General features: G+C 42.1%; 1 protein-coding gene and 1 long non-coding RNA gene across 2 annotated transcripts; one reads left to right on the forward strand and one right to left on the reverse strand.

The window, feature by feature from the left end:
- Position 1: 1 nt before the first annotated feature.
- Positions 2-20,521, reverse strand: LOC101071016 (polycystic kidney disease protein 1-like 2). The gene is made up of 42 exons (XM_029835295.1): positions 20,481-20,521; positions 19,977-20,084; positions 19,495-19,642; positions 18,921-19,111; positions 18,579-18,769; positions 18,251-18,470; positions 17,975-18,075; positions 17,712-17,865; positions 16,840-17,026; positions 16,637-16,760; positions 16,407-16,551; positions 15,302-16,321; positions 15,060-15,202; positions 14,810-14,974; positions 14,561-14,698; positions 14,310-14,444; positions 13,895-14,019; positions 13,368-13,488; positions 13,053-13,184; positions 12,493-12,606; positions 12,308-12,422; positions 12,048-12,238; positions 11,744-11,974; positions 11,332-11,433; positions 10,326-10,504; positions 9,506-9,652; positions 8,893-9,092; positions 8,474-8,700; positions 8,177-8,333; positions 7,584-7,812; positions 7,147-7,387; positions 6,973-7,069; positions 6,757-6,891; positions 6,483-6,668; positions 5,677-6,004; positions 5,158-5,291; positions 4,916-5,043; positions 3,846-4,006; positions 3,524-3,734; positions 2,906-3,007; positions 2,699-2,830; positions 2-2,291 (listed from the first exon to the last, which is right to left on the reverse strand). The coding sequence occupies exons 3-42, from the start codon at positions 19,638-19,640 to the stop codon at positions 2,157-2,159; spliced, it is 7,320 nt and encodes a 2,439-aa protein (XP_029691155.1). The 5' UTR covers positions 19,641-19,642; positions 19,977-20,084; positions 20,481-20,521; the 3' UTR covers positions 2-2,156.
- Positions 20,522-20,653: 132 nt separating this feature from the next.
- LOC115249590 (uncharacterized) lies at positions 20,654-23,839 on the forward strand. Its single transcript, XR_003888266.1, has 3 exons — positions 20,654-20,766; positions 22,394-23,090; positions 23,203-23,839. It is a non-coding gene; the product is annotated as an uncharacterized lncRNA (long non-coding RNA).
- The last annotated feature ends 417 nt before the right edge of the window (positions 23,840-24,256 follow it).

The following is a 24,256-nucleotide window of genomic DNA, read 5'->3' on the forward strand; positions in this document are numbered from 1 at the left end:
TGATTCCAATCCTGTTCATGTAATCACACAGATATTGCCCAGTATCATAAAATTTTAATGAACTGTGGCTGTGCTGCATCTTTAATATAGTGTCAGCCTCGTATAAGTCAACCACCCAAGGTGTGCAAATGAACCACCTTCTAAAACCTATGAAATAAGATTGTGTCCCAAGAAACCTCTTGATGGCAAAAAGACTGCAAAATCCAAGGCAAGCTGTCATGTCACAGTGGTTCGATAGTCAGTGCAACGGGAAATGAAAGCAAAGGCAGCTTAATAGCCACAAATTTGAGCAGCTGTGGGTGTTATTTGGTTAATTATGGACACATGGACTTTGTAGAAAGCTGGGTGTTGTGTCAAAACACTAGAAAACAAAGCAGCTAAAGTGTCTGGAATTAGACCAAAGTGAGAGTAGATGTAGAGCAGCAAAGATAACACATAGGTGCAGAACCTGTGCAGACATCTGAAAGAATCTCATGCACCATTCTCAAAATGAAAAAAAGCAGACTGGAGCTGGACGTTTTCTGGAAGTTCTCAGAGGAGTCGGAGAAGATAATGGCTGGTTTTAATAAGAGCTGAGTCGATGTTCTTGTGGCAGATGTGACGGAACCTTTCAACGTGGTTTTGGCAGGTTAGCGTACCTGCCAGCCAAAAAGGGGGCGACTTCCTAATTATTTCTTTTCTGATAAATTCATCCACAGAAAGAACTGACTCACTTGCTCACATAGTCAATCTATCACTTCACTGTGTTTACTGCTTTTATTAAAGCAGCAAAAGCTGCTGATATGAAGCTTTTAAAAAAAACTAAATGAAAAACATAAATATGCATTTGTGTCTGTTGCTTTGTTAGTTGTAAAACTGGAAAGAAAATACTGCAAAAAGTTTTTTGGTTTTGGAGAATGTTCATAAATGCTGGTTATTGCTTCCTTCGTTATCAATGCTGATCTGTGTTATTACTAATTCAGTCACGTCAGGGTGTCATTTCAGGCTCACGTGAGATTCGGTGCAATTGATCCTCATGACTGATATCAACTTGACACTTAAACTGAAAAGAAAATTCATTTCTGAGGGTAGAAGATTTCATGGTCGGTGACTCTTGATGTTGAAACAGAGTAATAATTTGTGGTTGAACTTTGTCTTTTGAAGTCGATGTTTTTGCTATTGCCCTTTTGCTCTGGTTTCACTGTTGTACAGCACTTTGCTCAGCTGCTGTTTTGCTTGATAAATAAATCACAAATTGACTTTATCTAAGGACATTGTAAAAGGATTTAGGCTCCTTTTCTTTCTCCACCTCTTTCTTTATATAAATGTCAGGCATCTAAGGCTAAATATAAGGTAGAATACGAGCAGTGCAGGAAAGTATATAGGTTTCCCTGTGGGTGTAGTTTTAACTGCAAAAATCTTTTTTTTGTTTTGCTGTCTGTTGAAAATCCTCATTCAAAAATGATAGGACTAGAGCCACTGAGCCTCTGTGCTGTTGTGGTGGTAAAGGAGGCGTGCATGGATTATAAATCAGCACCGATGCACGTGCGCAGTATGTATGGAAGGTCTGTCAGATTAGATTCAAATCGGATCATAATGTCAAAAGACAGGTCTTAATAAAGATGAAGTGATGTGGTCGGTGTGGACGCAGATGGTCCCAAAAAGAGCATCTCTCTCTCTCTCAAACACACCATCTTATAACGGCAATGTCATTTAGCTCATATTTAATTAGATAACTTTCACAAAGATATATCTGCAAAAAAAAATGTATTTATTTTTTGGTCTATTTGGTCTTCATATTGTCAGTTTGAGGACAACACTGCTGACACACAGCAGAGGAGAGAGCCGGCTGCCAGAATCCACTGGGCCTTCTTTAAAGAATAAACAGTGTAGCAGGGAGAGGCCAACAGCCTGCGCAATTACATCCTGCAATCTGACTACACACCAGACTACACAACAAATTGTTTTTTGTCTGTTATTCTCTTCACACACAAAACCAGGATGAGATTAAGTTTTAAAGAAATGCCTCACCACCAAAGCAGGGAAATGGTTAAAATGTCTTAATGGAGATCAAATATTTTTGAATACATTCACGCCACATCAGCCATACTTGCATGAAAAAGGTCTTGCTTTGCACTTTGCATACGGTTGTAATAATTAAGAATTATAATGAAAGCTCAGTCACTGATGCTCTGGAAATTTCCCACATTCTCATTGGGCAGCTGGGTTTCATCTGCACTCCTGGATTTGATGCCCAAAAGGTTGCAGACTTTCCTCAGCATCAAATCAAAAATTTCCTCATCATCTGAGGGCTAAGAAGAGAAAACAATGGTGAAATATTCCCATGCCTGGAAGAATGTATCGATAGTTTCAGAAACAGTAGTAAAAACACACAACTGGGGAAACACGGCAGTAAACAGTAATGTGTGAGGACATAAACACCTACTGCTGGTTTATTACTCTTTTTAGAACAGTTGAACATAAATGTGTGAAGGTAAATCTCTGACCCCCAACCCTAAAGCCAATGTCCAATATTTTATCTCATGACTGCCACCAACAAACTTAAAAAAAAAATACACTTGCAAGAAAGGTTAAGTTGAAGACTCCTTGAAGTTTATAAACAAGGGGACGGAAACAGACCAACAGCGTATCGGTAACTGGGGTGACCAGTCCAACAGCATTTTCAGTCACCCCAGTTACACAAGATGTAAATATTTACCTTGTGATATATTTGCTCGTTGGAAAATGCTGCCAAGATCACAGATATGAGGAGATTGAGCACCATAAAAGACATGAACATGATACAGGAACCGAACAGGAATCCACCCAGCAGGGGGTGACCATTCAAAACCTAGGAAGCATCAAAGGATTGATATGAGCGTCACAACAACTCCACAGAAAATTAAAAATATAGAAAAATTAGTACCTCATCATAATTAAAGATGCCTATCTGTAGACTGATGATGGTCAGCAGAGCTCTGCTCACAGTTCTGTACGAGGTTATCTGCCAACCATACATCATGTTGCTCTGGAAAGTTTAAGAGAATCTCAGATTCAGTCTTGATCAAATGGAATTTTTGGGATTAAAGAGCTGAGGTTGAGCATTTTCAGAGTATTCAATCCAAATGAATTGTACACCTCGCAAAACATCAGCATCTCTGCATCAAACATCTGCAACTCAGAGGGAAGGAAAAGAAAATCCAGAAATATTGACCCTGAGAGCCTGAAGTATGGCAAAGTCGCTCAAAAGTGCTGCTTGCTGTGGGCATTCAGAGGAAACTGACACAGGCATAAATCCAGGAATGCTTTGAGAAAAGTAATCATCTCAGCACAGATCTTGGGTTAAAGCAAATGGGCCACCAGTAAATCGTTATCTGCTGAGCTTTTCTCTGTTGGAGAGAACTTAATTGTCAGTTCATCTTGTGTTATGGAGTGAAAACTAAGAGGGGCATAAGGAAACAGTGTGGCTTCCCTTCAAGCCAATTTATTCCCAAACGCTTCTGTGGCTACAAAAGATTGAACTTGAATGTAACCCAACACTCACCACGATGGAATATGCTGCAAACATGATGGCTATGATTAGAAGGAACCCCGTTATGTCACTCCAGGCCCGCTGCAGTGTAGCAGTGAAGATGTTCATCTTGGGATTCAATCTGAGCAGGCGCCAAAGTTTTAGGGTAGTCAGCAGCACGAGGAAGGCAATCAGATACTGGAGCGTTGAGTCTGCCACGGCGCTTTCATAAAAACTGGCAAATCTACATACAAGAAAATGGAATATTAATCAAAAAAACAAGTGGGAGCTAAGGATTTCTTTGAGTTTGCAGAATGAAACCTTCAGAATGATACGAGTCAAAAGTTGGTCTCACTGGTCTCTGTGGTTTCGGTAGTGCGTTATATCACGGTTCCCAATCAAGGTCCGCTTGATGAAAACAGCCACAGCACTCCAGCTCAGCACAATCACAGCCAGCTCAAAAAGGTTCCACTTGCTTGTGAAGTAAAGCCAACGCAGCGTCTTCAATAATTTAACCTTCAAAGAAAAATACTCTGTAATAACTTACATAAACCTCAATAAGCGAGACTCAAAAAGGATCAGATGCCTTTGTTTGGCTCGAATATGTACTGTAATGTTACTATGAGGGTTAGGATTACCACAAATGACACGTACAAAGTCCTTTTAGATTGTTTTATTATTTGCTTTGTGATTGAACCCTGAATGGAGGTTTTGTGAGGAATTAAATTCAGAAATCTCAGGGAAATTTTAGTAGTTTATTCTCTTGTGACTGAACTTTTACAGTTCACAACCTTGCACGTATAAACGTGTAAATATGCATGAATAAATTACACCTCCTCATAATGATACTTAATGTTTGCTCCCACAGAATGAATTGCATTCAGCTCTTGATCAATGCAGACATATTCAAAAGTATAAACAAGCCTTGAGTGTTTTGTTAAATATGAGAATTAATATGCATACATTCCAAAATTAAGGAGGTGAGGTAATTGAATTATTACACAAGGTTCCCTCTCCGAGGCTCATGCTGTCAAGAATTATTGTCATTACTGTTATCGTCCAAATGCTACGATGTGTAGATTTTAAGTGTTTGAGGAATGCTGTTAAGAAAAAGGAATGTGTGAATGTTTAAACTCAGTGCTGGAGCTGTTTACAAAACCAGCACTTAGAGATATCCTGTTTGTTAAGACAAGGAGGTTGCAAAGATGGGAAAAGTAGATAGGAGACACGGAGTCGTGAGAGCCTATTTGACATAAATCGAGCAGCAGACGAGCAGAGTTGACAGAGGAAGCCTGAACTGCTGCTCGACTCTCCCTTGCAAGGCCTCCTGCTGTTTGCGTGGTTGATCTGAGTCTAGTGACGAACAGCGCGGGTGACTAAACCTTCACCCTCACAGAAGCTGAAACTGTTTTTGAGTCTGCTTACCTGTATGAACATGTAATACAGGATGAAAACCATGTATATGATCTCAGCAGCCATGACAAAGACATGAAGGCCACCGGTTGACTGGTACAGTCGCACAGTCTGCAGATTGCTGACATACTGGAATGCTCCTACAACGTCAGCAGAAACAGGTTTCTTTAAGAAGTGCGGCTAAAGCAGTCAGCCCAGTTACAACTGTGTCGTCTTGCAGCTCTGCTAATAAAGGAGGAAACGTTCATCCTCACCTATGGCGGTATTCTCCAACAATAGTGTGACGATGCAGAAGAGGTTGATATTAGCATTATAAACTGTGAACTCCACAAAGATTGTTCTGGTGTACCCATCCAGCCATTTCTTCTTGAAGAGATACTTAATGGTCCTGTAAAGTAGTCACATTGGAATGCTCAGTATGTTCTCTCTATCTACAAAGCCTTGATGAAAATGAATGCACCCTGTCTATGATATTCAGTTTAATGTTCTGCATAGCAGTGTGTTCTTTCCACAGAAGAAGCTGCTTACAAGTTGCACTACAGATAAAGAGCAGGTGAAAATTTAAGAGGAAATAAAAAAGCCTGAGAGGGAACCTTGTGTAAAACTGTCAAACTGTGAATGAAGGCCATTATGAGTCCATAGACTTGCAGTTTATTTTCCTTAAAATCAAATAATAAAATACAATAATAAAAAATCCAAGATAATAAAATGAAACCACAGAATCAGCTAATGAAGGGAAAAGAAGGTAAGTGAGATTTATTAAACATCCTTACCTGTTGGCGTTTTGTAAATCAGGGCCGAGTTCTGCTGCAAAGCCGCCTCCCCCATAAACCGCCACGTCGCCCCAGACTGGGTAAGCCCTGAGCTCAGCCCGTGTCTGGTACTTCCAGGGGTTTGGTGTGCTTGTAGTATAATTCCTAGTAGAACAGTTCCAGCCGGGGCCGTACGAGCCTGTGTCCTCTACCTCCCAGGAATATGGAGCATGACAACCAGGTACCAGCTGTTGCATGGAACCAGCAACTTGGCAGGAGTTCCTCTGCACCCTCAACTGACGAATACGAGCGTTTCCCACCAGCTTGGAGTTCCCGTCTGTTATAAAGCCTGCAAAGCAGTGGACACATGAGGTTTGTCTATATTTACCTTCATTTGGGTAATCGATGCACCATCAATTTCACAGTCAAAGATATTTTCCTTTGAAAAGGCGTCTCCCACAGTGCACATTGGTTCTGAACTGCAGAACCTTTCACCAAGGCACCTCGTGCCTGTTAATTAAGCTCAGCTAAAGTTGAGAAAGCAGATAAATGTTTCTCTCAGCAGTTGAACAAACCATTTACCAAACCAATTAAGAATACCAAGATTGCTTTGCCTTGTTGAGACAAGTTGACACAGTAGTTCTCTAAACTGTTGCACGGAGGAATTAAGATTTGAGGAAAATTACTGGCACATTTAAAATGAAAAACAAAACAACTCTGGACACTGAACGAATTTTGGGTGCATCAAGAATGACAGCAACTTTTAATTCCCCCGTGTAAAGCAGGATATTCAAATATGAACAACTGGCACAGAGTGCACCTTTCACCTGAGTACTCTCCAAAAAGGTTCTTCAACAGAACTGTGCTGGACCAGGAAAACACGTCTCCGAGGCTCATGCTGTCAGAGACGTCCTCGCTGAAGCTCTCTCTGATGTGCTTCTGAAGGAAATAAGCGTTGGGGTCTCTCTGGCCGTACGCCACCAGCAGCAGCATCCACATAAAACCAACGTGGACTGCAACAAACACATCAGAGCCTTTAGATGAAACCACTGAGGGTCAGCCTCTTCTGCAGAACCTTCACCCAGATATACTGTTACTCACTCAAAAACTCCTTCAGGAAGGCAAAAGCTTTCTCTTCCAGGATCTTGTTCTTTCTCATTTTCTCAATGTCTGCTGGAGCTGGAGGCTGATACACACCACTGCTGGGTCTGACCGTCTGCGGATCCTCGTCTCCACCTGCAGAGAACTCTTTTTTTAAAGAGATCAACTCAAAATTAAAACACGAGAGCCGAGAGATGCGCCTCCATGATCTTCTACCTGGATGGCTGTCAGTTTCTACAACCACCATATGCTGATAATCCTCCTCATCCACCTTCTTTATAATGAGTGCAAAGAAGACTGCAAGAAACACCACCTGTGGTGAGAATACAGCCGGTTTCTAGGTTAGAAGTTGTTTGAGTGTAAATTTCTTTATGTCCTTTACCTAAGTACCTTTAGCGGCTGAATGACGAGGATACTCTGGAAAAAGGAGACGACCATTGATATCAACCAGCTTATCGAGCGTTCCTTCCCAAATTTCAGGCCATAAATCATAGTGAAATACCCTGCGACAACACTGGTGGCGATCACGATCAGCCACCCGAAAAAGACGAACCACCAGGGAAACCCTCCGTGACAGCAGTTTGATTTACTCTGACAACCACCTTCAGTGGTGGCATCTGCGAGTCCACCCCTGGAAGTGGAATGATTAAAAGCCCAGTTATTAAATAACAGCCGAAGTCTTGATTTGAAAATGAAGAGAAGCGTGCAAAAAATAAATACACCTACTGTATATTCATAACTATCACTTTTAACACACACACACAACTAAGGAAACTAAAATCCTACACAATTTTTAGCCGATAAGTCATGTCATTATTTTCTCTCACTGGTTTTTGATAGGTTCAGCAAGGTCAAAGTGGCTGAATTTGGAGATCTGATCTTCCAGAAATGTTGTCATGCCCTTGACCTGTTGCATTGCCTGGCTGTAGCTGTGTGGGCTGTCGACGCTAGAGGGTCCCAGAAGGGTCAGATCCCTTTCGATGCAAGACAGTTGCTGATACAGATACTGGCTTTTGTTGCTCTTCATTTGAAACGCCTCTGCTGCCAGACTGCCGCCTGAAAAAATGTGTTTGTTATTGGCTGTTTAAGAGTTAATGTCCAATGGGTACAGAAAGTATTCTCACCATCTTAAAGTTTCACTATTGGTTTTGTTAAAGCCTCATGTAAAAATCATGTAATTTGCTGCCACAATCATGTAGTGTTGCCCATTTCTTTTGTTCAGCTTTGAGATTGTTTTTTAGAGGCCATCTGCGTTGGATAAACTGGATTGGACCTGATTTTTAAAGTGCGAACCTGTCAAAATAAGGCCTTATGACTCCTAGTGCATATCAGAGCTTGAATGAAAAATAAATCTCTGATAGACTGAAGCTCTGGACTGCACTAAAGATTATCGGATTGACTCTCCACAGCGAGCCCTCACCTGGTAGCTGGAGCTTGGTATTGCTGCCCAATTTAATGAAGCCCTCCACCACAGAGAGAACAGCATTGATATCAATTTGTTGCTCAAGTACAAACTCTGTGCATGGGATGTTGCTTTTTACAGTCTTGGACAATGAATGTGCGATTCTTGAGATATCCTGAGAATAAAAGTCAGATCATTTTTATTTTCACCACTGAGGAAAAAAGGAAGGACGAATAAAATAACGTAGATTAACAATTGCACCCCTAAAAATAAGCAAAAACATCATTTTTAAGTGTATTAAATATGAGCACCTACCTTCATGACCGTTTCCAAAGTGACATTCTTATTTGCAGCCTGGGTGTCAGCCTGTGAGAAGCACGTGCGCCCGGCCACATCTGGGGTTTCTCTTTTGCATTTGCAACAACAAGGCTTTCGGGGCTGCGTGTGTCTGAATATGCTAACAATGAGGATATTGATCGGAAACATGATGAGTGAACTCTGAACTCCGATCATGAACTGTTGCCAGGTAAACTCAAAATGACCTGTAACAAGCAGGAAAAAAAGGAAAACGGATAAAACCGCAAAAAAGCAAAGACAATCTGATTTTATTTACCAAGCAAATCTCAAGGAAAGCTACAAAGAAAAACCGTTATGTTCTGTAAACGGTCCAAATTTCACCATAACCCTGTTTCTTTTTTCAACCCTGAATAAAATGTAGTGAATAAATGCTGTACCTAGGTCCATCGTCTGCTCAGAAGGGTCACTGGGGATGCCGTAAAACATGATGCTGGTCAACATGGTGCAAAGCAATAATGAGAAACAGCAGGAAACCCTCTGAACGCGGGTGAAAGTGCTGCTTGGGGGGCGGCTGATGACAGAATACCAAAGATGTCCATCGCTGAAATCTTTTGATGCTTTCATGAAGAATAAATTGCTGATGGAACAGAATGATCGAACAGATAGAAAATATTGACAAGTGAAGATTTGAGCAGGATAATAATCTGATTAGTAAAGGTTTCTTTTTTAGATGAGGCTAAACAAGATTTTTGAGGCATTTTTTTCATAAATTCTATTGGAGTCTAAATGATTATCTTTGTAGTTTTTTCATGTACTCAATTTCCTCCATTATAACAGATGGTGCCCGTGGCAGCGTGCAGAATGAGTTGCCAGGAAGTGATGTTGTTAAAAATGTAAATTTTAAGCAGTAAATAACAAGTCTCAGACCATATTTCAGTATCAAACACAAACACAATTTGTTCTGATACTTCATTGTTAGAAAATGCAAAGGAAATGTATCTGCTGTAGCCTGTGTGGGCGTGTGTGTGCTTTCACTCCTCCGTATTTTACCTGAACCTCATCAAGTCCATCTCACGAGAAACCGGAAATACTCTATCCGGTAAGCAGTCGCCTATGTCAATAGCTAACCAGGTGTTGCACAGGAAATGCCATTTTTGCCCAGTCTGCAGATCCTGAACCATGACAGTTCCCACAAACCTGCAAATAAGAACAGAAAAGTGGGCCAAGTCCTTATTTTGCAAGTTAGGAACACAGCAGTTGCTAAAGTCAACAAATTAAATTCCACTAAAGTGTTGTGGTCTATGCCAAACCCTTTTCCTGTGATACAGAATTGATACATATTTCTTCTCACATTTTCTTCTCACAATCTGAATAAGAACACAACAACTGCTGCATTTGCACCTTGTGCAACTTTAAATTTTGCCTAGAAAAACTAACAAACCATACTTTATATACCTAAACAATGTGTTTTGGCTTTCGACAGGTAGGATCCTATTTGTTGTCACTAGATTTTCATACCATATAATTCTCCTCCATTGGTTTTGAAACAGAGTGAATTTGTTGCAGGTTCCTCGCATTTTAATTGGATTTGAACAGACTGATTCAAGCAGACAGGATGTGAATAACAGTAGCAATCTTAATTAATTTAGAAGATAAGGGGAAAATTAGCTTGTGGGCTGTTGAATGGACTGAAAAGCAGCTCATTTTTATTTCCAAGAGGCTAAAATACAAGCGATGACAAGTCCTGGCAGGTTATGTTTAATGATTTATTCAAAAATTGACAAACTGTTCTTATGAAGGTTTATAAAGGTTGAAGCCTGTATCATTTAGAGGATTTGGAGCTCTTTTTGTCTTCCATCTATTTGCCTACCATGCTGGATGGCTGCCTGAGTTGTTGTGCCAGAGTCTGACTGCATTCAGGTCGCCCAAGGAGAAGGAAGTAGTTAGTAGAAACACGTCCACTGCGCCTCGCTCAAACACCTGCTTCTTTGGATCTGTCAGATGATGAGGTTCACCGTTTCCGTCTGCACCCAGCAACGTCACTACCACCTAAAAGAGTTTACCCCTCACAGTTAAAACATTTACACAATAAGAGGAAATGTGTCTATGAGGAATGCCACTGAATGGTACAAGTCCCTTTTAAAAGTGGGTATTTGAGATTCATAACAGACAGACGCATTCAAGTTTTCCCCGCCATTTGTTGCTCGTGGAGGAAGGTCTCATAGCAAAAGTCCATGACCTTACATGCCAAATTGGTGCTATTGAGTTCAGTAAGTGAATGTTGACTTTTATGGAAGGATGACATGTCATTTTGCGATGACAACAGCATAGCCAGTCTTTCAGGTCTGCTAGACCTCTCACTTATAGCTGATAAAACAAGTTAATAGTTTATCAAGGAGGCAATGTAAATAAAGGTAATGCCTGGTGAATCTGGTCCCTAACATGAAAATCTTGAGTAAACCTAGTAAGAATGGGTGCCTGGGCCTTTAGCTTTGAGCCCTTCCTGCAGTGGAAGTAGCTTACTATCCCAGAAACAGGCTGACCTCACTGTGAAAGTGAAGGCTAAAAGCTGTTTTTATAAAACAAAACTATTATCTGTGTAGCTACAGTCATCATCAAGTTAAGAGCAAGGGTGTCTAATCCATCACCATCTTTGTTTCCTTTTCCACTCTAGTGCCAAGGCTGCAGCCTCAGGGTCTCTGCAAAACACCCAGGGCCAATTGGAATTTAAATATAAGCAACAGAAATAAAAGTGAATAGAAGAGAACTTGAAAGCAACTTATTCAGATAGAAAAACTGGCATGTGGCTATTTTCTTCTATGTGCTGCTAAAAGGAAATGAAAAACATAAGAAAAAAAGAATCTGAATGCATGTACCTGAGAAGATGTCGAGGCTCCTCTCCGATGTCCAGTGCTGACGCTTAAAAGATAGCTGTACTCATCTAAGGGGTGGTTGTCTTGCAGCACTGTGATCTTCACCTGAAAACCAGGAGTTTAAAACACTCTTCTTTATGATTTCTTTTTAGAATTTACAGGATTTCAGATTATTACCCTCTTGATGAAAGTCAAGCTCCATTGACTGATTAAATCGTTAAATCTAATTCTGATATTTCTGCCTCAACTGGCACATTTTATGTATCAGAATGAGCTCCATTTTACAAAATTCAGTGCTCTGATGCTGCCAGGCTTTTTGTCGATGATTTGCAGATGAGTCAAGGCTGCAACTCGTGTTAGAATCATCAAAAACAAACTGAGGTCCTGACAGAGGGGACCTACAGATGTGCCCTACCTTAGCCACGTCCTGGATATCTTTTCGCCGTGCCCAAACTAGCACCAAGAAGTAAACAACAAATAGTGCTCCCACGAAGCAGACGACCACGGGATTTTCTACGAAGGTCCCGAAGAGCTCGGCGGACCGTGAGGGGTCGACGAGGTTGGGAGTGACGAAGAACGAGCTCCCAAAGAAGGTGAGGTGGTTGCAGAGGCACTGTGTCACTAAATGTGTGGTCTGAACACCAACCTTGGAAGGAAACGGCATATTATGTCATTAAAGTCTAAGAAATGTGGCACACATAACAAAATGACACACTCACCCTGCAGCCGTAAGTGCTCCAATCTAAATTTGACTCATTCCAGAAATTACAGGCAGTAGTGATGGAGGTAACTGTCAGGCTGGCATTAATGGACTTTACTCCTGCACCAACTACTGGCCTAACTACAAGATAGTGCTCCCCTATACATCCTTTTAAATCTTTAGGTTGCAGCATCCAAGTGTACTTCTCCTCTGTAAATGACACGTGTAGAGGCCGGTTAGTCAGGTAACGTAGAGTTCAAAAAGGTTTTGTCTTCTCACCAAGATTTGCTCCTTTCAGAGGCATTTCTGTCATCGCCACAAAATCTGTGTCAGTAGGGTAGCTCTTATAACCAAGGAACACTTTGAAGGGTAAAGGATCAACAGAAGGCACCATCTTTAAACAAAAGAGAAACATATTGACAACGACCATTGTTTAAACAGTTTTTTAATGTCCTCCTGTGTACCTTTAAGAGTACTGTACTGTCAGCCGAGGGGAGGTCAATGACCATTGTGCTGTAGTTCCCCAGGTCCAGAATAGAAGAGCTCACACGTGTTCCTGCAGGACTCGGCATCAGAATCTGTGGGCCTCAGACGACATTCAAATCAATAAAATACACACACCATGTTTATGGAGCTGCAGCGTAGGCTGTGTTTGTAGTTCTGGTACACACACATGAAGAAGCTGCACAAAAAGTGTTTATAATGAACACAATAAGAAATAAAGTTCTATTCATGCAATGATTGGATTTTAGAATGTGCCAGCTTTATTTTCACAATGTTCTTGGCACTCTATAGATGCACAACTGCCTGAAGGACAAGAAATGCGTTTCATCTCTTCAATCGGAACATGAATTAATACGCTGAGCATGCTGAAAACAATGCAAAATACAGGTGTTTTTAAAAAGGAGCAAGAACAAGCTGTAACTGATCCAGATAATATGGTAATTATAGTAACTGTGGCATAAAAGAAGGTCCTATTCTGCAGATAAAAATCCTCTGCCATGATGGTAGAGCCAGAACTGACCTCTATGTCTTTGCTCAGATTCTCCACTGTGATAAATGAGCCATCCTGTGCCGCGAGGGACAGAGCTCCAACTCTACCGCTGATGTTCCCTCTCTCGTTCCACACAAATGGATTTTTATCTAAAGTCAGCATCTGTTCACATGTTGCAAGGTTAGACTGGACATTCTAGGGAAACTTATGTAAAACCATGCTGGCTGTCATGCAGGGTATGATAGTGAGATTAATCATTTGTACCTTAAATTAGCTATTTGTCTCTTTTTAGTTCAGTTCATTTTAGTTGAACACAGACAGAGCTCTATTTGATGATGAGCTTACCTGCACATCAACTGGTTCCCCTGGAGGGATCAAGGTAGACGGGAGTTTTGGAAGAGAAAAAGTGAAGCAAGAGCAGTTTGGAATTTGGATCGATTTTCTGTGCAAATGGTCCGGTGTTACTCTGTGGAGTATAAACACGGAATAAAATAAATATAAATAAATATACTCTTTAAGGTCTTCACTGAGCATTCATGCACACCAACATCTAGAGAGGTCACATATTGTTGTGCTTCCGTCCGAAAATAATTTTACGCTAACAAAAACATAAGGAGTTACTTGGGGAAATGGGACATTCGTCCCAAGAGCAATGAAAACATGACACATTGCACCACTCTCAACTATTCAATTAACCTATATAAGTTGATTATATTAACCTTACTTCTGCACTATCATGTAAACTAATGGTTTTTATTGGTTTAATTGTTAAAGCCAAGAAAATGGGAAGGATGCAGATTAATAGAGCTGCAGGGCCACTGCCTGCGAATCGCCTTCAGCCCAGCACAGAAACAGAAAGCAACAAAGCATACCTATCAACAAGCATGTTAATATTATCCTCCTTGATGATGACTGGCCCCTGGTTGACGTTTTTATGTCTCAGCAGAGCGCGCTGTGTGTTTTTCAAAGCAACAAGGATGTCATCAGATATGTTTCTCTGCAAAAGAACAGGACAGTCCTTTATGGCTCAAGAGAAAAGAAAAAGACTAATTGAGAGAAGAGTAATTGAGCTGTTAGGTGATCACAAATTAGAGTGTGAAATGAGCAGAAAATCAACATATAATGGCATTTGAGTAAAGAAGGCATTACCTCTGCCAGACCTAAATGGAATCTTTATAAAAATGAATTTAATTTTAAAAAAAAAGAAAGAACAGCAGCATTGTTAGATGTATTTAATTTCCCTAACCTTCAGTGGAGATAAAAGGAGCCACTAAAACCGATACTTACAATGTAAGTGTAGTCCAGGATATTACTGGCTCCTTCAACAATAGTTTTGGCCGCCACAACTATTTCTTCACTGTTGTTCACCTCCACATGAAGAAGAATGGTGCTGAGGTTTGCCAATATCACTGATGCTTCCTCCTGCCAATGGAAATCCAGTCTCACACTAACAGCACGACTTGCGGCTATTTAAGAGTTTTCTATTTCTGAACACATCAAAACGTATGTCAAGCATAGGTGTGGACTTGGTACATTACCACAGCAGAGGAGCCGAGCTCGCTTCCTCTCTGGGTGATAGCATTCAGCGCCCTGGCAGCCTGATGGACCCCCGTTGGAGTGTTGATTGGAACTTCCTTCACTGTGGTTTTCATGACCTGCAGCAGCAACTGACGGAGCTTCGACCGCCAAACCAGATGGCAAAACATTTTTCAACCAGTAACAAATTCCTCGCCTGATCTGTAGTGCATCTTGAGAGAAAGGGCAAAGCAAAGCATTACGGCAGTCACCTTTCGCCGGTCAGCGTTTGAGGACTGGTTGTTGAGATTGTCAGACACAGCAAAGATCTGGGCCACAGTTTCTCCTGATAGCTGGCCTTGTTTCTTTAGCTTAGCCGTGATATTCTTGACAAGGTCGTCATCTGAAGAACCAGAGTCTGTCAGGAAGTCGAGTACCTGAGGAATGACAGGCATTTACCATGGTAACGTGTGAGTGTTAACACCAGAGGGGTTGAGTTGGGCCTGCTTTCCTTCTACAAACCTGTGTTGTTATGATGGTGCTGGCTACAAAGCTGCCACTTTTTGCTGTTGCTGCAATGTGGAGGCTGAAGTTTGACTGTTTGTTTCCAGGTGGTAGGAAGAGTGACACAACTTCCCTGTCATTGCTGCACTGCAAATGATTTCCTGGCCGTTGCACAAAATAAAAAGTATGTTTTTTGTGGCTTTATTTACTACTGAGAGCTCCAAGTCTGATAGACCAGCAACCAAATCTGTGAAACTTACCATTAAGAGTGTGAAAACAATATTGGCAGTTAGAGCAGGTAAAAGCTGTGTTGCAAGTGATGTTGAAGGCATCAATATTAGTTCCACTCAGTGGTGCTATAGTGCACTGAAGAGGGCCGACACTGGTAGTTTGAATGTCATTGTTGTCTCCAGGCGACCGACTGGTGGGACGTGGTGTGGTTGGACTTGTGGAGGAACCTGCTCTGATACTGGTGGTAAGGACGCCATTGTTTTGACTGGTAGGACGTGGTGTGGCTGGACTTGTGGAGGAACCTGCTCTGATACTGGTGGTAAGGACGCCATTGTTCTGACTGGTAGGACGTGGTGTGGTTGGACTTGTGGAGGAACCTGCTCTGATACTGGTGGTAAGGACGCCATTGTTCTGACTGGTAGGACGTGGTGTGGTTGGACTTGTGGAGGAACCTGCTCTGATACTGGTGGTAAGGACGCCATTGTTCTGACTGGTGGGACGTGGTGTGGTTGGACTTGTGGAGGAACCTGCTCTGATACTGGTGGTAAGGACGCCATTGTTCTGACTGGTAGGACGTGGTGTGGTTGGACTTGTGGAGGAACCTGCTCTGATACTGGTGGTAAGGACGCCATTGTTCTGACTGGTGGGACGTGGTGTGGTTGGACTTGTGGAGGAACCTGCTCTGATACTGGTGGTAAGGACGCCATTGTTCTGACTGGTGGGACGTGGTGTGGTTGGACTTGTGGAGGAACCTGCTCTGATACTGGTGGTAAGGACGCCATTGTTCTGACTGGTGGGATGTGGTGTGGTTGGACTTGTGGAGGAACCTGCTCTGATACTGGTGGTAAGGACACCATTGTTCTGACTGGTAGGACGTGGTGTGGTTGGACTTGTGGAGGAACCTGCTCTGATACTGGTGGTAAGGACGCCATTGTTGTCTCCTGGTGACTGACTGGTGGGACGTGGTGTGGTTGGATGTGTAGTAGTGGCAGTAGAATCTGTAACTCGTGTATTTATGGTGTAGTCCTTGTAAAGTGGCACACTGGCATCTGGTGAAAAAAGTGTGTGACTAGTATTTGGAAAGGCAATGGTTTTTTATCAAAATTTGTTTCATAGGGACTGATGAATACATACCAGAAATGACCACCACCCTGATATCCACACCTTTTTCCATAGCCTGTGAAATCATGTCTCCGCTCACGATGTACTGTGTTCCACCATCCTGCACCTTTCTGAATGGTCTTTCACCCGCATCTATATAGCAGCTCCTTGTCTCATCCTGCAAAGAAATAAACACCCAAATTCATTAATCACCACCAACTCAGCCACAGTTTAAACATTCAAGATCCGTCAGTCACATTTACCGGCCAGTCGTCGCTGTCGGATAGCTCTGTGATGTACCAGTCAATATTACAATTTATGCAATCCAGCTTAATGGTTGCTGCCTTGTTCTCTGTCACCGGGTTACATCCTTGCGTGCAAGTGACCCTGGGAGGACAACAAAGACCATTTAGACTCAGGCTTAGTGTGGCTGGTTCTGTCATAACTGGGTCAAAATACATCTTACTGTGCAGCAAAAGTTGCCTTAGTAGGGATGACAGTGATGCATATGAATTCAGATTCCTCCACGTTGTTGTCAGCAATGTTTATCACGCTGAAACGGTATGTAATGTACTCATACGGCTGTGGAAGGCAGCTTTTTCCAACCACGTGTTTCGTTCCCTCAGAGTTGTCTTGGCATTTGCACGGATGCCCTGTTGAAGCAAAGTTATCATTACTTCAGACATAACGGTGGACTGCAGGCATACAGACTCTACATAACATAAGAGCTTTGATGTTCTATATTATATTAATCTTTTGAACACGTGTTTGCAAATTTCAGGAGCATTATCAGGTAATTGCAAGTGCGTCAATATGGTCTCAGTATTTGGGTTTTTTTTAAGAAAAAAGTATGCTAGCTTGTAACACATTAATACTGTTTTCATGATAGTTATAAGAAAATGTTTACATTTACACATTCATGGAGGCGTAGCAGAGAGTCAACTGGATTGCTGTGAGAAGCTGGGAGACATTTCGGACCAGTTTTGTGGGAGTTGAAACTATTTTTTTTCCCTTTCTTTCAATTTGTATCAAATGTATTTATATTGAATATTTGAAACCAAATGTTCTCCTTCTGCCCATCACATCGCCTGGCTCCAATTTCTTCTAACATCACTATCAACCAGGAAATACTGAAGCGTATGATTACATAACTTTCCGTGGACCTATATCTCACTGCAGTGTATTACCCTTCCAGCCCCCGGCGGTCTGCCTCTATGGGGGGGGGGCTTCTGCTGATAGGACAAGGAGGAAAGACCATCCACTTGACTCTCTGCTCAACTTAATGGAATGACTATGACCTGGAGAACCTTCATGGATGTAGTAATTAACAATACTCACTGCACTCCCACTTGTATCGTTTGGATGAGTCAGTGAGGGTGTCTGATGATTTTACTGAAAGTGTGATGTCTCTCTTTAATCTTATGATATTGCCAGGTGTTGCCACGATTGACAGCGCAGGGTCAGACCTGGCAAATCTAATCTGTTTCTTTAGCTTAAAGTGGTTAAAAAAAGAACAAACAACATGAAAAGAAGTAATGTGCACAGAAGGCTAAAAGATTCAAAAAGGGAAAAAAGAAAGCACAAAATGACAGGTATTTTACCTCTTTTATGTCTGTATCCTTGCTGCATGCGGTAGGCATATCCACCTCTATTTCCACAGAAGAAAAAATGTTCCATGCTTTGAGTTTTATTTTCATGCATCCTGCAAAACAACAGTTAAACAGTTCTGTAAAGGCAAAATGTAGAAATTCTCCACACACAAAGTGCTGAAACATGATAATTTCACAGCATGAGACAAATAACAGAGTTTTAAAAACATTTGTTTAGGTTACGAAACCTATTCAGTAATTTAACTTCCACTTTTAGTTGAAACCTACCACGGAAATGGTGTCCTAAATGAAAAATAGCCTTATTTGTTTTTATTTCAGTGCTCTTGGAAATGGTGTCATTATTCTGGAGCAGACGGAAGAGAAGCAGAGCAGGAACTCCCTGTTCAAGGGAAACACCTATATATACGATACGTCCCAATTTTAGATTTGCCTCCTTGTCTGCCAACACAGAGGCTCGAAGTCCCCTTATTTTCTCCAGCACACAAATCTAGATAAAGACATTTTAGAACATTTAGAACATTTTAAAGGCGTCACATTTGTGTTTGGTCTCCCTGAAGGAGAAATGGCTCATAGGTTGTGGCTCTTTAACCAGTACCTGCAGCTGTGCAGACACCCCAGGGACCTTGACCACGTTAGATGCATAAATAATCAAACGTTGGCAACCAATTCTAAGGCGATTAACAATGTCTGGAGCCACTGTGATGTTCACAGGAACATTTCCTCTTGAACTGCAAAATCCAGGCAGCAGTATGTCATCAATCTGAATCCTGTAGGTCATCTTTGAACCTTCACACATAAAGTAATATAAACCCAAATAAATAAAGGACGTTTAAAAAAAAGACACGGCGTGACTATAATATGAAAGCAACAGCTTTCAAATGTAAAACTAAACTGAACACGGTGAATTATGTTAAATTTCTGTCATCTTGGCACCTACCTGCATTTATTTGAATTTGAAGCCGCTCACCGTGCACGGCTTTGCAATTGCTTGCACTGAAAGAGAGATTCCCGGCATAGCATGTGAGGAAAGAGACGGCTGTGACGGGCCGGCGGATGGAAATTACTTTTTGAGCTGCCACAGCGAACGTGCCTGGACGAACATATCTGTGCAGCACTCTGATCTCCAACCTGAAACACATCCACAGGTGTTATTCAGTCCTGTTGCAAAGGCGACAGGGGATCATCTTAATTCCATTCACATAAATAAGCAGAGGCACAGTAATTTAGTCCGAGTGACAGCTCATTAAAATGACTAGATCATGTTTGCCTTGGTTTAACTGACTCCATTTTCAGCATTTAAATCCCATTTATCTGAGGATTACAGTTTGTTTTTCCACCGTCATTTTCTCATGTGTGCCTTTTTGACCATGTGACTGTTTTTGTGCTTAAATCAGCCTGTAATTATTTAAATCCTGATCTGGCTTTTGTTGAAATAGTCTTGAGCAGTTTTTGACTGGTCTAGCCGCCAGGCCAGGAAACCCATTCCCTGTCACACAATTGTTCCCACTCACGCCTCCGGACTCTTCAGAGAAAACACACGACCGTCCCCGGTGCTCAGTTTGCAGCTGAAATTTCCCCCTCTGGATAACAGAAGCCACCGAACGTTGATGGCGACATCATCATAAAGAGCAGCCGCAGAGCGCACCAACAGAATCATCCCTGTGGGCACACAAGTGTGTAGCAATACAATTCCAAGGAGTATTAGTGAATTTCAGTGTGGGGCCAGCATGCTCTATCTGCATCCCATCCCATAGTGTATAATTTTCTGACTGTAGCATGCGCTCTGTAGGGATTTGCTTTGCATTTAAGAGAAAAAGGCATTGAGTAGAGTGGAATTTTCCCATGTTACGCCCATCCGAAGGGGGGGAATTTAGCAAGGTTGAAAGACCTCTAATGATTACTGGGGCTGAAAAATGACTGTATTCTCTTCTAAATGTTGCTATTAAGGCCTAACACAAATCAACCTAACAAATGTTCAAATATGCGACCAAACCATCTCTGCAGTGGTAGTCCAGGAACAGGTAGCTGCCCAACTCCGGACAGGGTTCCAGAGTCGTCCAGGCCCCAGAGATCTGGCAGATCTGTAGACTGCCGCAGCGAGCTGGGAAGCACAAGGAGAGATGTGAAGAGCTACCACTCACTGTGGATCAAACGTCAGTACAGTGGTTGTTTTTAAAATCCACCTTAGGCTGTTTTCACCATTTATTCTCAACAGGGTTTATTTTCACTGTGATATGATTGTGCTTGTTGAATTAGCAGTAAATAAGAGACATACAACTATTAAGCAGAAAAAACCTGGCCCCAAAATGCAGATGCAGACCAACCAATGACACAAAGGTGTTTTTGTTTTTTTTAAAAAGGTAGCAAAACGATGAAGCTGCTGCTGGCTGGAAATGGAGATGGGCAATGAGCAGGCGAGAAAGGCTGAGCAGAACAGCAGCACTCTAAAAACAGCAAAAAATGTTAAAAAAAACAAGAGAAAGGGGGAGGCAGGTACCACACAAAGAGAGCCAAAGCTCATATTTAAAAGGCAAAAGGGAGCCAAACAACAGCACAGCAGGCTCTACAATGATCTGGCAACAAGAGATGAAATGAGCCGACCCAATTAGCCAATATGAACAGCAGGTGAGTAGGGGGAAATGAGTCAGCCCCGCCTGCCTGGGAACAGGGGAAGAACAGGAAACACATCAGTGACTGGCTGTGGAAGAGGAATATGTGGGTGACCAGAAGCCTTGAGGCCAGCTGAAAGGTCAAACAGAGATTATTGTGCCACTGTCATTTAGGTGAGTCATGTTTGTGTTTTGAATAGGTTTGAGTGGGACTAAATGTCGCACAAGCCTGCCCCAGGAGGCTGGATGATGGAGGTTGAATTATGCCGGGATAGAACGAGGTTTGTCCGCATTTAAATGCATGAGTCAGTTGTTTACTCCTGAACGGATGGAATAGTTTTGCTCGTATATTAAATCTCCTCAGCTTTGTGCTCTGATTTTGCGGTTTCCCATTGAAGAAGCGTGGTCGGAAAACCGACCTCTGGTAAATATTGTGCTTTTGTGATATGACAAACAGTTCCTTCAGAGGGAAGGGGAGTTTCATCAGAGTGCTCATCCGCCCAGAACCTTTTCAAAAGCTTTAAATGTTTGTTTTGTAATAGTTTGGGAGGGTCAGATGAAGCCGCGCGTGCTCCACAGTGAAGCAAGGTTCAGTTAAGTGTCCAGTGTGTTCCCCCTCCTTCACTCAGCACTTTGAACTCCTCTAATCTGAGCTTCTGCACTACATTTAATCAATACAAACCGACTGGATTACATTAAAATCATGTGATCTTTAGTACCTGTTAGTGATTTGGTAACCTCCACCCATCCACACTGAACTGGTGTGAACCGATTCGACCGGCAGTGATAAACCTTCTTACGGCCGTAGAAACCTCCATCTATCACCAATACTTGTCCAGAGCTGCACTGCAGGGGGGTGCTACCGTACCTGCACGCAGTAGATCTCCCTGCATCTGCAGCACACCCACAAGTGTATAGGGTCATCATTTTCAACAGCGATTTTTTTTTTTTTTTTTTTTTTTTTGGTGGTGGGGGGATTCAGGATGGATACAAACCGAACTGGCAGATAAATGGCAGTTTTTTATTGCAGTCACTTGCTGCTTCCCACTGGAACCCCGAGCCTCCCAGTATGTGACCACAGGATGATCCCAGCTGGGGGCTCCTCGCCCACACTGAAAAGGTTACAGGAGAACCGTCCAGCCAGAAGAGATGACCTGTGGTGGGAACAAACCCTTGTTGAGCGCTTTCAACTCCACCAGATAAACCCAAAAGAGCTAAAATAACAATGATATCACCTGTAGAGACACGGATGGGAAATTTCCCAATTTTTATTTTTTCAAAAAACATCTACTATTGCCTAAGGCCAAATATAAAACAACCACTTCCTGGCTACTATGGAAACATGTAATATCGGACCATAAGTGCCGGCACACTGGCGCTGTTGAGATGTTTTACAGCTGAAAGTTTTTGCTTCCTGCAAAAATGTGTGAAAAGATGCAACAGCCAGTATGGGAAAATGTGACAAATGTTGCCGTGTTCGGCGACTGCAGGCTTGAGAAGACCTCTCCCCTCCGGAGCTCTTTACCCTTCAGCACTTTTCCACAGTTTTGACAAGTTTCACTTTCCACATGAGTTCCCCCAAGTTTTGTTCTGACCTTGTTAGCGTTGTATAACTTTTCTTTGACTGTAGCTACTCTCTAACTACTCCATACCCACTCTCCAGCCTACTCTAATATATTGACACCTTCATTTTATATATATATATATATAGTTCTTTTTGTCTAATTAACACTGCAGAATTTGTTAATCCACACCCTTAAACTTGCATGAAAAGAAAATCGAAATTCATCATTTTCTGTAGATATTTTCCGGAGAACCTCTCACCGTCACCAGGAGACTCTTGTGAAGATTTTGCAGCAGAGGACGCTGCACCGAACCAAAAGTCCTCGTCGGGGTCTAAGTGCCTCTCAAGGAAATCCTGCATTTCTTCATCGAGGATGAAAGCGAGGTGTCCACCGTGCTGCTCACACCAATACCGGGCACCGGGAAAGGTGTGCCGGAGAACCACAACCTCGTAACACGAGCCTCCATGTGACTTCTGGTGTGCCGGGCAGGTAACATTGACCTTGGTTACATCTTCAGCACGAGACAGAATGCTGAGGGTCGCCAGCAGGATGACGGTCCAGCGCACCCCCCTTTTTTGAAAGAAAACCCGCTGGAAAACACGTGACATTACCTATTGTCCCTTTTTGATGCTCTGATGCTGTTGGTGTAGAAAGTTTAGACTGTCGAGCCTTTCCTCTCTGATGGGCTCTTTCAAACTCTGCCTGCGTCCTGGTTTTAAAGAGACGTGCCACGAGCCGGTCCAGGGTTTAATGGAACAATGTTTGCAGAAGGGAATGCCCATAACAACTACAAAATGCTGTGACCTTTGTGCACAGGGGGTGGCACAACAAAGGGGAGCTGGAAGAATTGAATGTACCAGATGGCTAATGGAACATTTTCTCTTCCCCTGTGCATTAAATGCAGTGGTATAAGCAGGACCCTTTCATATACCGGTAAGTACTTCACTGTGTATGAGACTATTGTCAGTGTGCAAAAAAGAAATTAAATAAAATAAAAATATACATATATGTCTGTTTTTTCTCCCTTGTCATCTTGAACACTAAGGCCTTTTCAACAATTCAAGTCTGCATTCAACCTTTTTGGTGGCTACCTGGTCAGGGATAAACTGCTCAACTGGAGAAGATGGAAAATGTCTGTCTCGCTCAGCGAAACTTTGACATTTAGACCATAGAGGCCATAAATTAAAGCAACATTCTGTTCATGGTAGCGCTAACCCAGTCACACTCACAGCCAAAGTTCTAAAATCTTTTACAGCATACTTCAGGAGAACACAACGTGCAGAATCAAGACATGAAATATCCCCCAAATCATCATTGTTCCATCTGCTGTAAAGCTACGACAATTTCGTCAGTGTACACTTCAGATGCCACCACCTGCTTCTTTTCTCCATTCAGCAACAAAACTGGAAATTTGGTGATTAGTGTGAATAGAGACATTTAGGAAGAGTTTTTTGGAATAACTTTCCAAAAAAAAGAAAAAGAGAGCAGACTAGCCAGCAGAGAGCAGACTTTTCAGGAGATTATCCTGGATCATGGGAGATTATGTAGATGGTAAGAGCAGTTTGGATTAATTCCTTTATTAAGTCTTTATTAATTGAGTCACATTTTTTCATGAAAATTCAACAAGCTCAAGAGATTTTTCTGCAAAAATTCCTGGAAGTTGTGCACGTGATGGATAGATGCATGGATGGATAGACTGCGACGATGCACAGTGTGGTGGGTTTAAGAGGTGGGTGGGTTTAACAGGCGGGTGAGTCTGGACATTCAAGATTGCCTTTAAAGCCTTGTTCACTCCAGCTGTGTGTGCAGCAGTGCTGAAAGTACAGTGTTCTGTGATTACCCCCAATTCTGCTGGAAAGGAAGCCACAACATAGACTCCAAATTGAGTACAAAAGACTTTTCTTTAACTTTAAGTCAAGTCAAACTGAAAGGTTTCTGAAGCTGAATTTAAAACTGTGGTAGGAGGAAAAGATCAACTTTAATATTTGAATTTGTTGTGACCACATTTGGGTAAACACCAGATCTGTATTACCTTTGGGTGTGATTATTTGCACACTGATGTGACTATTGAGTCTGGAACTGGCATTTGACCAATAGGA

The sequence above is a fragment of the Takifugu rubripes genome, chromosome 1 (genome assembly GCF_901000725.2).
Source record: "Takifugu rubripes chromosome 1, fTakRub1.2, whole genome shotgun sequence".
NCBI lineage: Eukaryota > Metazoa > Chordata > Actinopteri > Tetraodontiformes > Tetraodontidae > Takifugu > Takifugu rubripes.